This window comes from Stegostoma tigrinum, chromosome 8, assembly GCF_030684315.1.
Source record: "Stegostoma tigrinum isolate sSteTig4 chromosome 8, sSteTig4.hap1, whole genome shotgun sequence".
In the NCBI taxonomy this organism is placed as follows: Eukaryota; Metazoa; Chordata; class Chondrichthyes; order Orectolobiformes; family Stegostomatidae; genus Stegostoma; species Stegostoma tigrinum.
In genome coordinates this window covers 44,889,251-44,909,897 of record NC_081361.1, presented here as the reverse complement: position 1 = coordinate 44,909,897, position 20,647 = coordinate 44,889,251, and the positions used below count along the sequence as shown (strand labels likewise).

The following is a 20,647-nucleotide window of genomic DNA, read 5'->3' as shown; positions in this document are numbered from 1 at the left end:
AGCTCGGTCTCTTTTCATTGGAGAAAAGGAGGAGGAGAGGGGACCTAATTGAGGTATACAAGATAATGAGAGGCATAGGTAGAGTTGATAGCCAGAGACTATTTCCCAGGGCAGAAATGGCTAGCACGAGGGGTCATAGTTTTAAGCTGGTTGGAGGAAAGTATAGAGGGGATGTCAGAGGCGGGTTCTTTACACAGAGAGTTGTGAGAGCATGGAATGCGTTGCCAGCAGCAGTTGTGGAAGCAAGGTCATTGGGGTCATTTAAGAGACTGCTGGACATGCGTATGATCACAGAAATTTGAGGGTGCATACATGAGGATCAATGGTCGGCACAACATTGTGGGCTGAAGGGCCTGTTCTGTGCTGTACTGTTCTATGTTCTAAGACTTCAGAGGTATGACATGCCTCGCTCAAAGTCATGCTGACTATTTCTAATCAAATTGTGCTTTTCCAAATAATCATAAATACTCTCTCTCAGAATCCTCTCCAATAATTTGCCCACCACAGAAGACAGAAAGTCTCTTCTGATTTTAATCCATACTCAGAAATTCGTCACCCTTAGTCCTGACACTGCTTGCGTTAGATATGTATTTTTATGCGAATACTTCAGATTGCTTGACTATCTCTCTTCTTCTAAAAGGCTGACTCTAATGTTTCCAACTTTACAGAAGGATGTAGCCCCTTTTTAATTAGCTTTCTTTTTCCCAGGAAAGGAAAACAAGTGAGCTAGGGACAGGTGCTTAACATGAAGAATTAAGTGTTGCAGAAGTGGAAGAAAATGACAGATTGCTTAGGAAAGAAGGGGGCAAAATAACAGTAAAATGGCATTGTTGGAGGAGGATGTTTAGCTGAAAATTAGAAGGGAACATAAACTAAAACACCAGGGCAAATGAGAACTTAGCAGATGTGTATCTGCCTGCTTGGCAGACAACAGATTGTGTAGATGATCTAACATATTTAGCAGTTATATTACTATAATGTACATTGTTTTATTGTAGGACTTCTCCTTTTCCCGAATACCGAACATTTTAATTTAACTTATTTCTTGGTGTGATTAATTGTATTTGAGCCCAAGGTGAAAATTCTCCCCTCCCCAGCCCCAAACAAATGAACTGCAGTCTTTTTCACCAGAAATACCAGGCTAGATATATTTAAGGTAGAATTTCTTAGGTGGCCATTCAATTCATCCTGACAGTAACTAATTAGCATGTGATGTTAAAAAACCTGAAAGTCAACTGATTCTCAGTGTCAAAACCACCCAAATTTCAAACCAGCAAATACCCAACTCTGACATTAGCCACAAAGTAAATAATTTCAAACACTCTCTCACAAAACAGGTAAACTCCAGAAATTTGTAACACAAAAGTCTAAATTCCACACTCCCTATTTCTGTTGCCACAGTGCAGGCAGTTACTGACGTACAAGGTCTGAGGCACGGTACATTGGAAAACAGGCCAAAATTCACAGAACTAAAAATATCATACCTCACAAACAAACTTTTGCCTATTCTTGTTACCAGCTGCACGGATATCATAATTTGGAGTGACCTTGCGCTTTCCACACCAAGCATACAGGAAGTTCTTTATGTCTGTCATGGTTCAACTAGGTTCTTGACAATTTCAATGCTAATTATTTGCTCCCTATGGAAACAAAAAAAGCATTAATTTAAAGAAACAAGAATGAAAACATCAAAAATTCTAGACAAGACAGATATTTAAATGAAACATTTTCTAAGTCTACTCTTGAACCAGTGGAATTTTTTTTTTGAGTTGCTTAATAAATTTCACATTTTCATTCTGGCTTCAAATTTCATCCCAAGACTTGGACACAAAAATCTAAGCTAACTCATCAATGCAAAATGAGAAAAAGGTGAGCATTTAAAAGTGCTGACTTACAGTCGAGACATTAAACAAAGGTCCCATCTAATTCTGGAGGGCCACTGGACCAGAAACATTAATTCTGCTTTCTCTTCGCAGATGTTGCCAGACCCACTGAGTTTCTCCAGCAATTGCTGATTTTGTTTCAGATTTCCAGCATCTGCAATACTTTTTTTTTGCAAAGGCCCCATGCAAAAGGTCCCGTAGCACTATTCTGAAGGAGGACAGGGGAGTTATCTTTGGTCCTCGTCAACGCCGAGCTCTCAAATTCAAAGTAACTGGCCTTTATCAACTGCTACTTATGGGGAGTTTGATGAACACAAATTAGCTGCTATCTTTACTCCACTATAATGGCCATACTTTTAAACATTGAGTTGGCCGTAAAATGCTTTTGGGATGTCGTCTGAAAACGTGTGTGCGCGTGTGCGTGCATATATCAAATGCTATCAACCAAGAAATACAGTGCAATTTTCTCTGGCAAACTATGCTGACCATGTTATATGTTTCTGTGCTCTAAACTAGTACTGTTGAGACATAAAAGTACTGCTCAGCTAATTAAACCACTTGATATTTGTTGAATGATACTTCTGAACCTGACCTGATAAATAAAGCACAATACAGATGACAGAGCAAGCAATGCGCAGCTATTACAGCACGAGGGATCCATAACAGTTACATCTGCAGTAATTGTTTGGAGCTTGAGGAACTTAGTTCAAAGTTGATGAGTTGGGAATCTGAGCTTTCAACAGTGTGATGCATTAAGAAAGGCAAGTTACCTGGGCATTATGTTCCAGAGGGCCACAACACCAATTAGGCTAGGTGATTGGAATTTGGCTTTTGGCTACGAATGGGGTGGTGTGACTAAAAGATACATGTGTGTGAATCCAGGAGGTGGAGATCTTCAGCCTTTGCAATTTGTCAAATAGGTTAGAAGGTCTTCACAGTTTGTGTGGATGACAGCAGGGAGGATGAGCAACTTGACTGTGACATCATGGTGTAGGAAGCAAAACTGCACAATTTGGGGCTAAATACTATTCTCTCTTACTCACATCAAGTCCCAAAGGCTGCACAGGCTGTCTAATGCCAAGGTTCAAGATAGCTTCTTAGGCTAATGAGGAACTTGGATTGGGATGGGAAGGGTTCAGATGTTTTGCCTTTGTGGTTACCAATGACACTGGACAAAAAGAGGTTCTACAAAGGGAGTCTGAGCAGCAAAGATGTAAATTAAAAACAGAACCTCAACGGTAATAATGTCAGGATTAATAACTGAGCGATGAGCAAACTGCCACAGGGTAATTAAGATAAGACACAGGAGCAGAAGTAGTAGGCCATTTAGCCCATCCAGTCTGCTCCACCATGCAATGAGATTGTAGCTAATACATTACTCCCCAACTCCCGCTTTCCAGTCTTTTATCCCATAACCCTTGATTCTCTTTCTGATTACAAAAAAAAAAATTGATCCATCTCAGCCCTGAATGTATTTAATAACCCAGCTCTGACATCTCGCTGCACTAAACAACTTGATAGATTCACGATCCTCAAAAAACTCTTCCTCATTTGTCTTTAAGGTACAACCTCTTATTCTGACATTATGGCATCCATCGCTGGACTCTCTCAAACACAGAACGTACATTTCTACGGATATGCAGGGTAGATTGATCTTAATAAGATAATAAGTCGCACAACATCATGGGCTGAAGGGCAAGTACTGTTCCAAGTAGTACAATAAAGGCCCTTCAGCCCATGATGTTGTGCCAACCATTATCCTACAATGATCAAACTACTCTGCATACCCTACATTTTACTATCCTCCATGTGTCTATCCAAGAGTCATTTAAAAGTGTCTAAAGTATCTGACTCCATTAAAACTGCCAGCAGCGCATTCCACACACTCACTACTCTGTGTAAAGAACCTACCTCTGACATCTCCTCTTGACCGCCTTTCAAATCACCTTAAAATCACATCCTCTCATAATACCCATCTCTGTTCTGGGAGAAATTCTCTGACTACCCACTCTATGCCTCTCATCATCTTGTACACCTCTATCAAGTCACCACTTATCCTTCGCTCCAAAGAGAAAAGCCCAAGCTCTCTCAACTTTTCCTCATAAGACCTACACTCCAGTCCTCTCTAAAGCTTCCACATCCTTCCTATAACGAGGTCACCAGAACGGAATACAATATTCCAAGTGTGGTCTAACCAGGCTTTTATAGAGCTGCAGCATAACCACACAGCTCTTAAACTCAATTGCCCTGCCACTGAAAGCCAACACACCTTATGCCTTCTTAACAACCCTATCAACTTGAGTAGCAACTTTGAGGGGTCTACAGATGTGGACCACAAGATGGCTCTGTTCCTCCATACTGGTGAGAATCCTGCCATTATGCCTGTATTCTGCATTCAAGGAGAAACAACCTTTCTGTATTTGTCCTGTCAAGTCCCCCAAGCATCGTTTGTTTCAATAAGGTTGCCTCTCATTCCTTTAAATGCCAACAACTACAGGCCCGACCAATGCAACCTCTCCTTTTAACGCAGTCCCTTCATAGAACATAGAACAGTATAGCACAGAACAGGCCCTTCAGCCTACAATGTTGTGCCGACCATTGATCCTCATGTATGCACCCTCAAATTTCTGTGACCATATACATGTCCAGCAGTCTCTTAAATGACCCCAATGACCTTGCTTCCACATATGTGCTATCAGCCTACTGAACCTTGCATGGACTGCCTCACCTGCTGGTACATCTTTCCTTAGATAAGGGAACAAAACTATTCACGGTATTTCATCTGTGGTTTGATGAGTGCCTTGTATAGTTTTAGCAAATGCTGATTTCTATTATACTACATTAGAAATTATGGCTAATATTCCATTTTCTTTCATCAGTACGCGCTGAACTTTGCAACACAAGGACGAGAACTCCCAAATTGCCGATCTGTAACTTTCTGCAATCTTTCTCTGTTTGAGTAATATTTAGTTACTGTAATCTTCCTACCAAATTGCATAACATCACATTTTCTCACATTATACTGCATCTGCTAAATTTTTGCCCACTTGTTTAACCTGTCTAAATCCCTCAACAGACTACGTCATCATCACCACTTGCATTCTCACCTATTTTGTTATCCGCAAACTTGACAAAAGTATACATTCACATCCTTCATCCGGATCATTAACATATATTGTAAATAATCGTGGCCCCAACACTGATCCCTATTGCAAACTACAAGTGTCAGGCTGCCAGCCTGAAAACACACCCCCTTATCCCAATTCTTTTTTCTATTTGTTAGCCTATCCCTGATCCACATTAAGGTACTACTTCCACCAGCATGGGGTCTTCTGAAGTAGTTTAACGTATGGTACCTGATCAAATGTCTTCTGAAAACTCAAATATATCTACTGCTTCCCCCTTATCTAATTTGCCTGTTAGCTCCTCAAGGAATTCTAGTAAATTCATCAACCATGATTTCTGTTTCATGAAGCCATACTGACTTTGCTTAACCTTATTATGTATTTCTAAACATTCTGCTATTACATGCTTTATAATACACCCTAACACTTTCCCAGTTACAGACATTGAGCTAACTGGTCATGACTTTTTTTTGGGTCCCTTTCACTTCTTAAACGAAATGTGTTTCATTGGAAGTTTTCCAGTTCTCTGGGACTTTTCAGAATCTAAAGATTCTCAGAAGATTGCTACCAGTGCATCCACCATCTTAGTGGATGCTAGTTACGTTAATGTCCTATGACACATCCCATCAGGTCCAGGGGTCTTTAGCTCTATTAATTTCTCAAGTACTTTAACTCTAATGGTAGTTATTGTATTTATTTCCTCTATTCCTTTTACTCCTTAAATATTTAGTAATTTTGAAATGCTATTACAGTACTCTGCCATGAATTTAAATTCAAATCCTCTGCTATTTCCTGGTTCTTTAGTATTATTTTCCCAGCCACATTCTCTAAGGGGTGTGTTCTCTACTGTGCTCTCTTTGGCTTCTCTCTTCCTGTGAAATGTTAAAGTGTGAATATCTGTTCTGCTCTGAAAACGTAACATTTCTAAGAAATTAGATGCTTCAGGGGCGCCCCTGTCTCGCAGACAAAATATGGTACTCCAATTATATTCTGCTCTCTATAAAAACTGAACTAAGGCTAAAAAGATAAGCAACTGTCCAGTCTCTCACATGGTTTTTGGGCGGCTGACCTCTGTTTTACTGTTAGATGATTAAGTTACGTACTATCACTGTTGCTAGGCAGGTAACTATGAGGGCGAAAAAAAACTGTATTTACATACATACATGTCTGACTGTGCTAAAAAAAAACCTATACAAAAGGGAGGATAGTTCCCTTATAGACAACATCACTTGACACGGCTCCACAAGCAGTGCGAAGTTTGTTAAGTGATCCTCCAAAAGCTTGTGCTTGCTTAAACAAACTGGCTGTTCAAAGAAGTTGGTGTATTGCATTTAGATTAGATTAGATTCCCTACAGTGTGGAAACAGGCCCAACAAGTCCACACCACCCCTTGAAGCATCCCACCCAGACCCATCCCCCTATAATCCACACACCCCCGAACACTATGGGCAATTTAGCATGGCCAATCCACCTAGCCTGCCCATTTTTGGACTGTGGGAGGAGACCCACGCAGACACAAACAGTCGCCCGAGGCTGGAATCGAACCTGGGTCCCTGGCGCTGTGAGGCTGCAGTGTTAACCACTGAGCCACCGTGCCGCCCTTGTGCCACATTTGTATCAAGTGTGTAGGAATCTCCTAAAAGGGAACCCAACACCTGTTCATACATTTAAACAAGGTCTTGCTGTCAGTCTTGATAGTACTTTTTTTTCATTCAATTTGATACAACTGTTAACTTCCTTGGTTAACCACGGTTGGCTTATAACTATTCTAGAATATTTCATCATCACTGGACTACGGTCTTTCCTGTGAGCCATGAACTAATTTCTCTAGCATTTGCTATTGTTTCTCAACAGTCTTTGCTGCTAAATTCTTTTTCACAATCTGTGCTGGCTCTGCCTCACTGCTTTGTCATTACCATTATTTAAGTTTAGCACAGGTGTTTCTGACCCAAGTTCCTCCCTCTCAAATCAAAAGCAAAATTCTACCATGTTGTTATGATCATTGTTTCCTCGCAGAGCTTTTACTCTGATATGATTTATTGAACCTGCCTCCTTATGCATCACCAGATGCAAATTATGCTGATGACTTGTTCAATCCACAACATATTGGTCTAGCATACAACGCTGGATACACGATAAATTTTTCTGCCATTCCGATTATCTCAAAGATTAAAATCATCCAGGATTAATATACCGTCTTTGTTACATGCTTACATTATCTTCAGATTTATTATCTGTCCCACAAAGTAGCCACTGTTGTGGGGCCTAAAGATGATTCGTACCAGTGTCTTCTTTCCATTTAAAAAAATACTTCCACATATATAGATTCTACATCAACTAATTCAAGATTACTTCTTGTTATCATACTTATTCCATTCTGTGCTTAACAGTGCTACTGCACTTCCCTTTCTTCCATGTCCTTTTCTAAAATTTCATACCCCGAATATTTAGTTCCCAGCTCTGACATCCTTGCAATCATGACTCCATAATGGAGACAAGATCACAATCACAAGCCTGTATCTGTGCAGTTAATTAAAATATTTTGTACCAAATACTACGTGCATTCAAATAAAGAATCATTAATTCTTTCTTCCTTTTGATCCTATGTATTCTGTTTTTCTATGTTTGTTGACTCTGTTTCTGCCATATCAATGATTGATTGATGTGATTTATTGTCACAGGCACCTGAGTACAATGGAAAGCTCTGCAAGCAGTACAAGTAGATCATTCTAAGCAAGGACACACAGATCACAGGGTGGTTAAAAAAAAATTAAGACAGTATAAGGCACACAGGTTACACTGTATAGGACGTGCGCTCAGCAAGATCAATATTGACAAGATCAGCATTATTTGAAATTAGCGAGTCCATTCATCAGTCAAATAACAGCAGGAAAAAATTTGTTCTTGATACTGCTGGTTCATGGTGTTCAAGCTTCTGCATCTTCTGCCTGACAGAAGAGGTTGGAAGGGAGCATTGCCGGGCTAGAATTTGTCTTTGATGATGTTGGCAGCCTTTCCACAGCAATGAGATGGGTAATATGGGTATCTAAACAGCTGCCCCAGAGTGCTGTCATAGTCTGCCTTGTAAGTATACACTTCCCCTCTCCCAAACCTTGTACCCCTTTGCAAATTACCTTAATTTTCTTTTCCACAGCCCCAGTTATTCAATTCACCAGGATGGTGGCCCCAGCACCATTTCAATGAATCCATCACACAGGAAGAGCTCCCTTCTTCCTCATTTCTGGCACCAATGTCCCACAAAATGAAACCCTTTCCACCAAACCAATCTTTAAGCCACACATTTATCAGAGAATTGGAATGTTTGACTCAAATACTGATGACAACTGTGGTTTCTGATTCAGGGAGCACTGGCACAATACTGGGAAAATCAAGAAGCTGAACTATAGGGACAGCCTTCTCCAGAGCCACAGTAAAGTCAGTGACCTAGTGAATAGCATAGTGTGCTGCACAGAAAGACATAAACAGAACAGAAAACACAACTGAACATGTTTAGCTTATAATATTAGACAACACAGACTGGGCCAGCATCCTCATCGACCCCACAGTGAATTTCTGATTTTTCAAAAATTCATTTGTGGGATGAGCTTGTCCATTCCTGGTTGTCCTTGAGAAGGTGATCTGCTGCGTTCTTGAACCACTTCAGTCCCCCTGCTGTGGGGTGACCCACAATGACCTTCAGGGGGGGAATTCCAGGATTTCAGACCAGCTCTGTCATAACTGACCTTATCTAATAGGGTGTGATGGAAAGAGATCAAATTGGCTTCAGCGAACAGCCAATTTCCTTTGACTTTCAAGGAATCTGGCAAGGTTAAATCATATGGAATAGAAGGAGAACTAGCCATTCGGACAAAAAAACTGCCTTGACGGTAGAAGACACAACGTGGTGGTGGACGATTGTTTTTTGGGATTGGAGGCCTGAGATCGGTGGTATGCCACAAGGATCTGTGCTGGATCTACTGCCTTTTGTCATTTATGTAAATGATTCGAATGTGAATAAATGAGGTATGTTCACTAAGTTTGCAGATGATATCAAAACTCATGGAGTAGTGGAAAGCAAGGAAGATTACCTCAGAATACAACAGATCCTTGATTAGATGGGGAAAACAAGCCAAGACGTGCAAATGGAGTTCAATTTAGATGAATGTGATGTACTGCATTCTGGTAGAGCAAATCAGGCCAGGACTTTTACACTCCATCGTCAGGTATGGGGGAGTGTTGCCGAACAGAGATCTTGCAGTGCAAGTTCAGACTTTTTTCAAAGTGGAGTTGTTGGTATCATTGGGTATGGTTGGCTTCATTGATAGGTGCCATTGAGTATTGGAGTTGGGAAGTCATGTTGAGGCTGTACAAGACATTGGTTGGGCCACTTTTGGAATCCCATCATCAATTTTGGTCTTCCTGCTGTAGGAAAGATGTTGTGAAAGTTGAAAAAGTTCAGAGAAGCTTTACACGCAAGTTGCCAGTATTGGACAATTAGAGCTATAGGGAGAGGCTAAATAGGCTGGGGATATTCTCCCTGTAGAGTCAGAGGCTGAGGGGTGACCTGAGAGATGTTTATAAAATCAAGGACAAGGATAGGAAGAATAGCCAAGGTGGTTCCCTCAGGGTAGGGGAGTCCCAAACTAGAGGGCATATATTTTAGATAAGAGGGGCAAGATTTAAAAGGGACCTAAGGGGCAACATTTTCACGCAGAGGGGGGCACATTTACAGAACGAGCTGCCAGAGATGGTAATAGAGGCTGGTTCAATTACGACACTTAAAAGGCATCTGGATGGGTACATGAGTAGGGAGGGTTAAGAAGGATAAGGGCTAAATGCTGACAAATGCCACTAAATTAACTGAGGGTATCGTGTCAGCATGGACAAGTTGGGCCAAAGGGTCTGTTCCTGCACTGTACATCTCTGACTATAGAAGGCCACTGCTCATATGGTCTTGGTGAAACTGATAAATACAGAAGTTATGGCTACTGTAAATCTCCTAGTTCTGAAACTATACCGGTATCCAGGGTAGATGCGATTAGCCGTGGCAAGGTCAATTTGACCAATGTTTTGCCATGATGGTTAAGAGGGAACAGCCTCCACAGTTATTGCAATTGTAGTATTACTAATTCTTGCAAAGAGTCGCAAACTTTGCACTGTGCTGATCCTGGACATTGCTGTTTCCTTTCACCAGAGACAGCTCATGTAGATGCTGCAGTACCCGTTTTCCATGTTTGATAAGTTCAAGCAGTATACCACTTGGAGCTCAAGTGAATCAATAACTTTATTAGGCTTCTCCACAGTGAATCACAGATTCCTGCCTATCCTTTTAATTATCCTGACTAATCCACCAAACCTGCACATCCCTGGACACTATGGGGTAATTTAGCATAGCCGCTCTACCTAACCTGCAGATCTTTGGACTGGGAGGAAACCGATCACCAGGCATGGGAGAAAATGCAAACTTCAAAGAAATAGTTGCTCAAAGCTGGATTCAAACCCGGTTCCCTGGCACTGTGAAGCAGCAGTACCTCATGGAGCCATTGTGCCACTATGTCCACTCATTTGCTGTGCTGCCAATTGTTGGGTAACCCACCATGCACCCCCCACTTCAGTCTGATACACAACTTTACCTTGACAAGCCTTGAGGAAAAACTTCTTCACCCAGAGAGTGGTGGATATATGGAATGCTCTGCCCTAGAAGGCAGTGGAGGCCAACTCTCTAGATACTTTCAAGAAAGAGATGGATAGAGCTCTTAAAGATAGTGGAATCAAGGGGTATGGGGATAAGGCAGGAACAGAATACTGATTGCGGATGATGAGCCACGATCATAATGAATGGTGGTGCTGGCTCGAAGGGCCGAATGGCCTACTCCAGCACCTATTGTCTATTATACAAGTCAGACTATGCCTATACAATTTAATTAAGATATCAACAAAATTATCTTCCCTTCACTTTTTCTGCATTAAGGAGAAAAATCTCACTCTTTTCAGAATCTTCACGTCACTAATTACTATCATGTCTAATATCATACTTGTGAATCACCAATGAATCCTCACCAAGGCCTCAATATTTTCACCTTAACTGGAGACAATTCTAAATCCAAAACTGTGATTAACAAAGGTTCAGCGCAGAATTGTTGCACAAGTTCCTATTCTTCAATGTGTAATGCAGCATCCTAATAGACTTATAAATCTGCCTCACCTGTTTCAAAAAAACAAAGGAGATAGATCTCTCACATCAAAAATCTCAAAATTATCTTAGCAAAAATTTGTAGCTCAGGTTGTGGATGCAGTTAACTCACTGAGCCAGTTGTTGTGTGGTGTGCAAACATTTTGTTACCCTTCAAGGCAACATCAGTGCAACTTCCTCTGGTGCAACGGTCTTGGTGCTTCCAGTTCTGTTGTTTCAGCAGCGGACTGTGTACAGGGTCATTTTCTATGCGTTGGTTAATGGAGTCCCGTTAAATAATCATTACATTGGACAAATAGGGAGGAAACTCATGACCAGGATACATGAACAACAGGTGGCAGTAATAAGACATGACCAATACTCAGAGATAACAAGGTGTCGAGCTAGATGAACACAGCAGGCCAAGGAGCAGGAAGGCCCACACCCTTCCCTTTCTGCTTCTCTGATGCTGCTTGGCCTGCTGTGTTCCTCCAGCTCTGCACCTTGTTATCTCAGATTCTCCAGCATCTGCAGTTCCTGCTATCCCCCATGACCAATATTCACTTGTCTCAATACACACAGACAATAAAGGCCATCAGTTTGACTGGGACAAAGTGACCGTACTGGGATAAGTGAATATCAGACATGCAAGGAAATTTCTGGAAGCCTGTTTGTCAACACAGGACTCCATTAACAAATCACATAGAAATAAACCCCATATACAGACCACTGCTGAAACAACAGAACCAGAAGCGAAGACCATCACACCAGAGGATCATATAAATCCAGAAGGAAGCAGAACACCAAACACTTCATTTACAGGTCACATTGATGAGGTTGCCTAGAAGGGAGACAAAACATCCGCAGACCACAGAACAACCGGCTCGATGAGCTAACACTACATCTCAAACTATTAGCACAATAAACATAGTTAAAACTTAGGAACACTGCACCCTGTATTAATATCTCAAATGCAATGAATTATTCTAATTTTACAAGAAATGCAACTGTTGTTTCTTTTGCTTTATATCCGTAAGTGCTATCACATACAGGATGCCTTATTTTCCCACCAACAAATTAGCCATGGTATTTTTAATCTATTAGCCAACAATATTCACCCTGCTTCTAGATAAATAAACTGCGTGCAATACCTGGCAAGGGGTAATGCAGACCACCAACGTCGAGGGTCAGAAACTTTCGTTTGTAATTATTAAAAACACTACATCGCACGTCAGAAAAAGGTAACAACAAACCTACATGCCTTTCTATAAATCTGCCAGTCAATTTCATGCTGCATTTCTCCTAGAGCGTTAAGACCAAACATCTGTAGAAGCACTTTGGGCTATAAAATAACAAGCGTCGGCCTAAGGTCAAGTAGAGGCGATGCTTGATTGAATTTCACCGGAAAACACAAATAAATATAATTCAGGACAATAAAATGTGAGGCTGGATGAACACAGAGGGCCAAGCAGCATCTCAGGAGCACAAAAGCTGACGTTTCGGGCCTAGACCCTTCATCAGAGAGGGGGATGGAGAGAGGGAACTGGAATAAATAGGGAGAGAGGGGGAGGCGGACCGAAGATGGAGAGAAAAGAAGATAGGTGGAGAGAGTATAGTTGGGGAGGTAGGGAGGGGATAGGTCAGTCCAGGGAAGACGGACAGGTCAAGGAGGTGGGATGAGATTAGTAGGTAGATGGGGGTGCGAGGAAGGGATGGGTGAGAGGAAGAACAGGTTAGGGAGGCAGAGACAGGTTGGACTGGTTTTGGGATGCGGGGGGGGGGGGGGGGAAGAGCTGGGCTGGTTGTGTGGTGCAGTGGGTGGAGGGGGCGAACTGGGCTGGTTTAGGGATGCAGTTGGGGAAGGGGAGATTTTGAAGCTGGTGAAGTCCACATTGATACCATTAGGCTGCGGGGTTCCCAGGCGGAATATGAGTTGCTGTTCCTGCAACGTTCGGGTGGCATCACTGTGGCACTGCAGGAGGCCCATGATGGATATGTCATCTAAAGAATGGGAGCGGGAGTGGAAATGGTCCATTCATGACCTCATCACCTCAGGGGACCTCCCACCCACAGCCTCCAAACTTATTATTCCCCAAACCCGCTCGGCCCGTTTCTATCTCCTTCCCAAAATCCACAAACCTGCCTTCCCTGGTCGACCCATCGTCTCAGCCTGCTCCTGCCCCACCGAACTCATCTCCACCTATCTGGACTCCATTTTCTCCCCTTTGGTCCAGGAACTCCCCACCTACGTCCGTGACACCACCCACGCCCTCCACCTCCTCCAGGACTTCCAATTCCCTGGCCCCCAACACCTCATCTTCACCATGGACGTCCAGTCCCTATACACCTGCATTCCGCATGCAGATGGCCTCAAGGCCCTCCGCTTCTTCCTGTCCCGCAGGCCTGACCAGTCCCCCTCCACCGACACCCTCATCCGCCTAGCTGAACTCGTCCTCACACTCAACAACTTCTCTTTTGACTCCTCCCACTTCCTACAGACTAAGGGGGTGGCCATGGGCACCCGCATGGGCCCCAGCTATGCCTGCCTCTTTGAGGGTTACGTGGAACAGTCCCTCTTCCGCACCTACACAGGCCCCAAACCCCACCTCTTCCTCCGGTACATTGATGACTGTATCGGCGCCGCCTCTTGCTCCCCAGAGGAGCTCGAACAGTTCATCCACTTCACCAACACCTTCCACCCCAACTTTCAGTTCACCTGGGCCATCTCCAGCACATCCCTCACCTTTCTGGACCTCTCAGTCTCCGTCTCAGGCAACCAGCTTGGAACTGATGTCCATTTCAAGCCCACCGACTCCCACAGCTACCTAGAATACACCTCCTCCCCCCCACCCACCCTCCTGCAAAAATTAGATCCCCTATTCCCAATTCCTCCGCCTCTGCTCCCACGATAAGACATTCCACTCCCGCACATCCCAGATGTCCAAGTTCTTCAAGGACCGCAACTTTCCCCCCCACAGTGATCGAGAACGCCCTTGACCGCGTCTCCCGTATTTCCCGCTACACATCCCTCACACCCCGCCCCCGCCACAACCGCCCAAAGAGGATCCCCCTCGTTCTCACACACCACCCTACCAACCTCCGGATACAACGCATCATCCTCCGACACTTCCGCCATTTACAATCCGACCCCACCACCCAAGACATTTTTCCATCCCCTCCCCTGTCTGCTTTCCAGAGAGACCACTCTCTCCGTGACTCCCTTGTTCGCTCCACACTGCCCTCCAACCCCACCACACCCGGCACCTTCCCCTGCAACTGCAGGAAATGCTACACTTGCCCCCACACCTCCTCCCTCACCCCTATCCCAGGCCCCAAGATGACATTCCACATTAAGCAGAGGTTCACCTGCACATCTGCCAATGTGGTATACTGCATCCACTGTACCCGGTGCGGCTTCCTCTACATTGGGGAAACCAAGCGGAGGCTTGGGGACCGCTTTGCAGAACACCACCGCTCAGTTCGCAACAAACAACTGCACCTCCCAGTCGCAAACCATTTCCACTCCCCCTCCCATTCTTTAGATGGCATGTCCATCATGGGCCTCCTGCACTGCCACAATGATGCCACCCGAAGGTTGCAGGAACAGCAACTCATATTCCACCTGGGAACCCTGCAGCCTAATGGTATCAATGTGGACTTCACCAGTTTCAAAATCTCCCCTTCCCCAACTGCATCCCTAAACCAGCCCAGTTCGCCCCCTCCACCCACTGCACCACACAACCAGCCCAGCTCTTCCCCCCACTGTATCCCAAAACCAGTCCAACCTGTCTCTGCACCCTAACCGGTTCTTCCTCTCACCCATCCCTTCCTCCCACCCCAAGCCGCACCCCCATCTACCTACTAATCTCATCCCACCTCCTTGACCTGTCCGTCTTCCCTGGACTGACCTATCCCCTCCCTACCTATACTCTCTCCACCTATCTTCTTTTCTCTCCATCTTCGGTCCGCCTCCCCCTCTCTCCCTATTTATTCCAGTCCCCTCTCCCCATCCCCCTCTCTGATGAAGGGTCTAGGCCCGAAACGTCAGCTTTTGTGCTCCTGAGATGCTGCTTGGCCTGCTGTGTTCACCCAGCCTCACATTTTATTATCCTGGAATTCTCCAGCATCTGCAGTTCCCATTATCTCTAAATATAATTCAGTCCTAATTTTCTCTGTATTCTACCATAATAATAATGCCAATGGTTGGTTTAAAGTCATCACAAGTAGGTGAGGAACGAGTGCGACGATTATGAATTTTCATTATGATCATGAGCACATTAATTTATAAAGAGGTTTCCGATTAGAATATTTTATGTTAGCACGCATTACCAAAATTAAACTTGTGTTCTTCAAACAAAAGACTGCGTATACTGAAAACAAATAGAAACGGTTAAAAGGTGGTGGTGGAGGTACCTAGTTCACGTTCCGAGTCCGAGTCCAATTTGACTGTTAAGAGTCAAATTGGACTCGAAAACAAAACCTGATTTCTTCCCTCGAGGTCCAAACCTCAAAATTTTAAACTTCTACAGTTGGTGCTGGAAGGGTAGCCATTCCCTGAAACCATGAGTGACTCGTGACAAAGTGCGCTGTGCGGAAGCTCTGACAACCATATCACGCACAGTCTGCAACGAGTCCGGAGACCGTCACCTCAAAGGAGGGGGAATCATCGGCGGTCACCAAACCCCACTCTCCGCCATCCCTCACCCGCTTCCCCGCCATCAAACCCGGGCGCCACTCACCGTAAGCCAGCTGCCGGGTTCCACGAACCGCCGCTGGCCTCCGACCCGGGATCCGGGACAACAAAATGGCGTCACCCCCTTTCCCCAAAGACAGCAACTTCCACAGGAAGCGGGGGAAAAGAAGTCTCCACACCTTCCTTACATTTTACAAACTACCAATTGCTGTAAAGGCCGGAAATCATTTACATTTCAGTAATGTACTTCTACTGTAATTTTAAAATACTAACACCAAGATTTATTAGGTTTTACCTCAACTTTGTTTTGTTCTCCAGCTTCCTACATCCACCCCCACCTCCAACCAGTTGGTTTGGTCAAAGACAATCTCGGATGAAGGCGTGAGGTGCTACTGAATCAACAACTGCTTTCATTTATAGAGCGCTTTTAATTCAGCAAAGTGAAAAAGCATCACAGTAATATTATGAAACGAAATTGTGCACAATCATGGAAAGTACTATTAATTCAGATAAACAAAAAAAATTGGCCAAGAAAATGGGGTTCTTGTACCACTATCTCCCATATATTTTCCACATTTCCGCTCTTTCCCTTCCTACAGAGAGCCACACACGCTTCCTTTTCCGTCTTCCCCCAAATTTTCACATTAAACGTTACATGGCTGTAACACATCTTCCCCTTTCAACTGCCCTGCGGACCATTCCAAAACGTCCTCTTCCCCTTTCCTCCCGTCTTTCAAGTAAACAGGGAGATCAAACGCTTGCCCTTTTACCTAATCTCCCTTAAACAGTATCCAAGGCCATCCATTTAGACGAAATAGGATTGCCTGTGTCAATTCTAATTTTGTACACTCGGAAATCGAACGAGGTTAAATAATCTTGTGGAACATTTCGTTCAGTTCACAAGCATATGAGACCAAATTAGCAATCATTAGTCATTTTCAATCTCCATCTTGTGATGTGTTACCGTCTATGAGCCTCCTGCTGTTCCAACGTAGCTCAAGGAGTCTAATCTTGGAGTATGTTGCATATAGGGAATGAACTGAGGGGTAAGTGGTAGAGGAGGGTACAATTACAACATTTAAAATGCATTTGGACAGGTTCATGAATGGCAAAAGTTTAGGGGGCCTGTTTGTCCGGAAATGAGCCAAATTCAGGCAAATGGAACTAGTTTAGTTTGGGAAAACTGGTCAGAATGGACGAGTTAGAGTGAAAGATCTGTTTCTGTGCTGTGTGACTGAATCTTTCCATTGGGCCCTTTCCAGTATGAAAATACCTCAACAATTTCGGTGTATAATTTCAAAGGCTTATCTAAATATTTGTTTTATTTTTCTGTTATCCCTTTATTTGCTTTTCTTACTTTTTGAATTTTCCTGGTTTGATGAAATGTTATCTCTTTCCCTGGAAGCCTGTTGAATATATCAAAATTTTTTTGTGTTTATTTCAAATTTTCTGTAACTGCAGTATTTTACTTTTTTTTAAACATGTCTCTTAAAAGAGGAAAGAGAGGTGGGCCAGAACAGCAACAGATGAGCTCACGTGGACCAGAATCAAGCAATGTTACAAGGGAGATCTTAATGATGATCATGGTCAGCAGTGCCTCTATGATGGCCCACCCACCTCCAAAGCATAAAATTTCAAAACTTAGTTCCACTTGGGGGCTTGAGTACAAAAATCAAGGCCCATATTCCAGGGCCAAATACTGAGGGAGTGCTTCAGTATTGAAGGTGCAGTCATAGAATGAGATGTTAAAACTGATTTTCTACCTGTTCAGATGGAATTTTTAAATTCCTTGATGGAATATGGGTGTCACTGGCTAGGGTGGCATTTATTTCTCATCCCAGATTACCCTAGAGAAAGTGTGGTGAGTAGCTTTCTTGAACTTGCTGTTCCTGAGGTGTAGGGGGGTTACACACAACTGTTAAGAAGGGAATATCAGTTGATGACCCAGTGACAGTGAAGGAATGACAATATTGTTCCAAGTTAGGATCATTGCAAGAGCAAAGTTTTTGGCGAAGATCTGTAGCTCTGATGGGTGAGGTTGTTAACTTGCTTGCCGAGCTGGCCTGTTCTCGTTCAGACATTTCATCAGCATGCTAGGTGACGTTATCAGTGGAGCCTCCGAGGAAGTGGTGTTATTCTAGTCCGCTTGGATTTTATACTGTTTGGTCCATTATGATGAGTAAACTACGATTAAGGTACTGTTAAGGAAATTTGATGAGTTACTGCGCTGCATCTTGTAGATGCACACTGCTGACACTGCATCAGCAGTGAGGTGGGTGAGTGTTGTACATGATGGATGGGGTTCCAGTGAAGTGGACTGCTTTGTTCTCTATGGTGTCAAGCTTCTCAAGTGATACTGGAACTGTGGTGAAGCAGAGAAGAGTATTCTATCACACTCTAGACTTGTGACTTGGAGACGGTGGAAAGAGGTTACTGATGAGACAGGAAGTGAGTGATTCACTGCAGAATTCCTGGCCTCTGACCTGTTCTTGTAGCCACAATATTTATATTGTATTCCAGCACTTCTTGATTATTCATAAGTTTTACGTTGGTTCTGTTCTCAATTTTGCTTTGGAGCTGTGAACTGGAAATTTTGAGCTGAAGATGACTAGTGGCCTTTGTGGAACAGCTTGTGGGTAAGAGAAAAAGAACAAACCTACTAAGATTTGTTTGTTTGAGAGGTTAGGCCTAGAGACTAACTGAAGGATAACTTTTGATTAAAAGGGTTCCTACCACCACAAAGACCCCAGAAGGAGCATTGTGTTTAAACAGATAGCAGAACTTGGCTATTAACCTGCTCAGTACCTGGGAAGTGATGATGTATTCAAGCAGATAGCAGATGCTGAATAGTAATTGAGGTTTCAGGAAAAGTTGGGCATTCTCTCAGGGCAAAGTTGAAGATTTTTTTAAAAAATGTATTTTCTGGGGAGATGGGTTTGGCAGCTAGTGACACAGAATGAAGATTTGAAAGCTCCCAGACTAACCCCCCCCCACACACTATGGAAGCTGAAAGAGTAGAAAGCTGAGCTACCTTTAACTGAGTGAACTGAAAAGGTAGCTATGATCGGTGTTCCCAAAAAAACAGCTAGGCAGTCCATATTTATGTCCATGAAACAACACTATCAAACATTTAAGTCATCAGGACAGTTTCATTATTTTCTTTATCCATTAACTATTGGTTTATCTGTCTGCCTTTAGTGTGGATGTAGGCTATGAACAAATGTTTCAGGGTAAAAGCTTATACATCAATTAGATGACTTTTTTAATCACAAATTATTGTACATTTTAAGATATAAAACTGGTGTCTGGAATTAATTATTCACAAAGTCAGAGATTTTTTATTCAAAAATCTGGTTAAGAGCCATTGCACTATCTGTCCGGGTATTTCGAACGGTTAAATTTTACTGTCTGGTGAATAGAGTTGGAAAGACTGATTTGGTTCAGACTTGTCTCCACATCGTAACAATTGCTTTTGCAGTTCAATTTCTGGCCAATTGTAACTGTGTAGGACATTGTCCCCAGTTATTTAAATTACCAACACTCAACGATTTGATTTCCTTGCCTTGTTTTGAGATGGTCAATGCTTGGCACTTGTGTGGAAAAAAATGTTACATACTCAAGTCTGGATAACGGCCAGGTCATGCTGCACGTGGAAATAGACTGCTTCAGTACTTGAGTCATGAATGATACTGAGCATTCTGAAGCGGAACCGTTCATTATTGATGGAAAAGGATGGAAGGATGTAGAAGAAATTATTTTGAGAAAAAGTAGGAATAATCCTGGTTGGGTGGTCAATATTTATACCTCTGTGAGCACTGAAAACAAATTCTGGTCTTTATCAAATTGCTGTTTGAGAGAGATCACTAAGCAAATATCAGCCACTGCATTTTCATTACGATATTTCAGAAACAACTTCACTGATTGTAAAGCAGTTTGAGACATCTGGTGACTGCAAAAGCAGATGTAAATGCAAGTTCTGTTTGTTAAAAATGGTATAGAATTTTATTAGGGCATTTGTCCTGAGAGGGTTAGCTCGAAAGTTTTGAAAAAGAAAGACGCCACCCAATGATATAAATGACTGTCTTTGGGATAAGTTAGTTAATTGTTCCAGTTTGTAATTAGTCAGTTCTACAAACCACAGTCATGTAGCATAGACCTAGTTACTGTGTTGCAACTGATACAGTCTTACTTACGTTGTCACAAAGTTTACTAGTCTTAGCTAATGTAATCTAGCATCTTATGATTGTGTAATAAACTTCCTCATTGCACAAGTACATTGCGGGTTCGGCTGAAGATTTACTCATGTTTAAACCTGCATTACTAACTGTAATAAATCCTATACATCTGCATTACAAGGAGGGTTGGTGATAGCAAAATCTACACAGCGAAGATCCAATCAGAACCACATGCCAGCTGTAGGCATCTCTTATAAAATCAGAAAATGCTGGAGAAACTCAGTGGTTGTGGTAACATCCGTGGTGGGAGAAACAGGTAAAATCTTGAGTTCAATACAATAATTCTTCAGAACTGGACTGGAAACTATAACTTTCATTCTAACACATTTTTGTCAAAGAGAAATCATATTTAACTAATTTATTGGAGTACTTCAAAGATGCAATTTATGCTGCAGATAAAAGGGAACCAGGCGATGTATTGTACTTAGATTTCCAGCAGACATTTGATAAGGTGCCACAACAAAGGTTATGGCATGAACAGAAGATTAGCTGTCTAATAGGAAGCAGAGAGGAGGAATAAGTTGATCTTTTTCATGCTG

The 20,647-nt window shown here is 42.8% G+C and overlaps 1 protein-coding gene across 3 annotated transcripts in view; it reads right to left on the bottom strand.

Moving 5' to 3' along the window:
* dhx9 (DEAH (Asp-Glu-Ala-His) box helicase 9) overlaps positions 1-16,030 on the bottom strand; it is a 67,094-nt gene extending 51,064 nt beyond the window's left edge. Inside the window, exons 1-3 of one of the 3 annotated variants that reach the window (XM_048538889.2) lie at positions 15,920-16,000; positions 9,097-9,430; positions 1,485-1,640 (exon numbers count right to left, since the gene is read on the bottom strand). In XM_048538889.2, coding sequence (XP_048394846.1) covers positions 1,485-1,595 — 111 coding nt within the window. In that variant the 5' untranslated portion in view covers positions 1,596-1,640; positions 9,097-9,430; positions 15,920-16,000. Of the gene's footprint in view, positions 1-1,484; positions 1,641-9,096; positions 9,431-15,919 lie in introns of all 3 variants that reach the window. The other 2 variants (XM_059647842.1, XM_048538887.2) reach the window with 2 other exon arrangements.
* Positions 16,031-20,647: the final 4,617 nt, after the last annotated feature.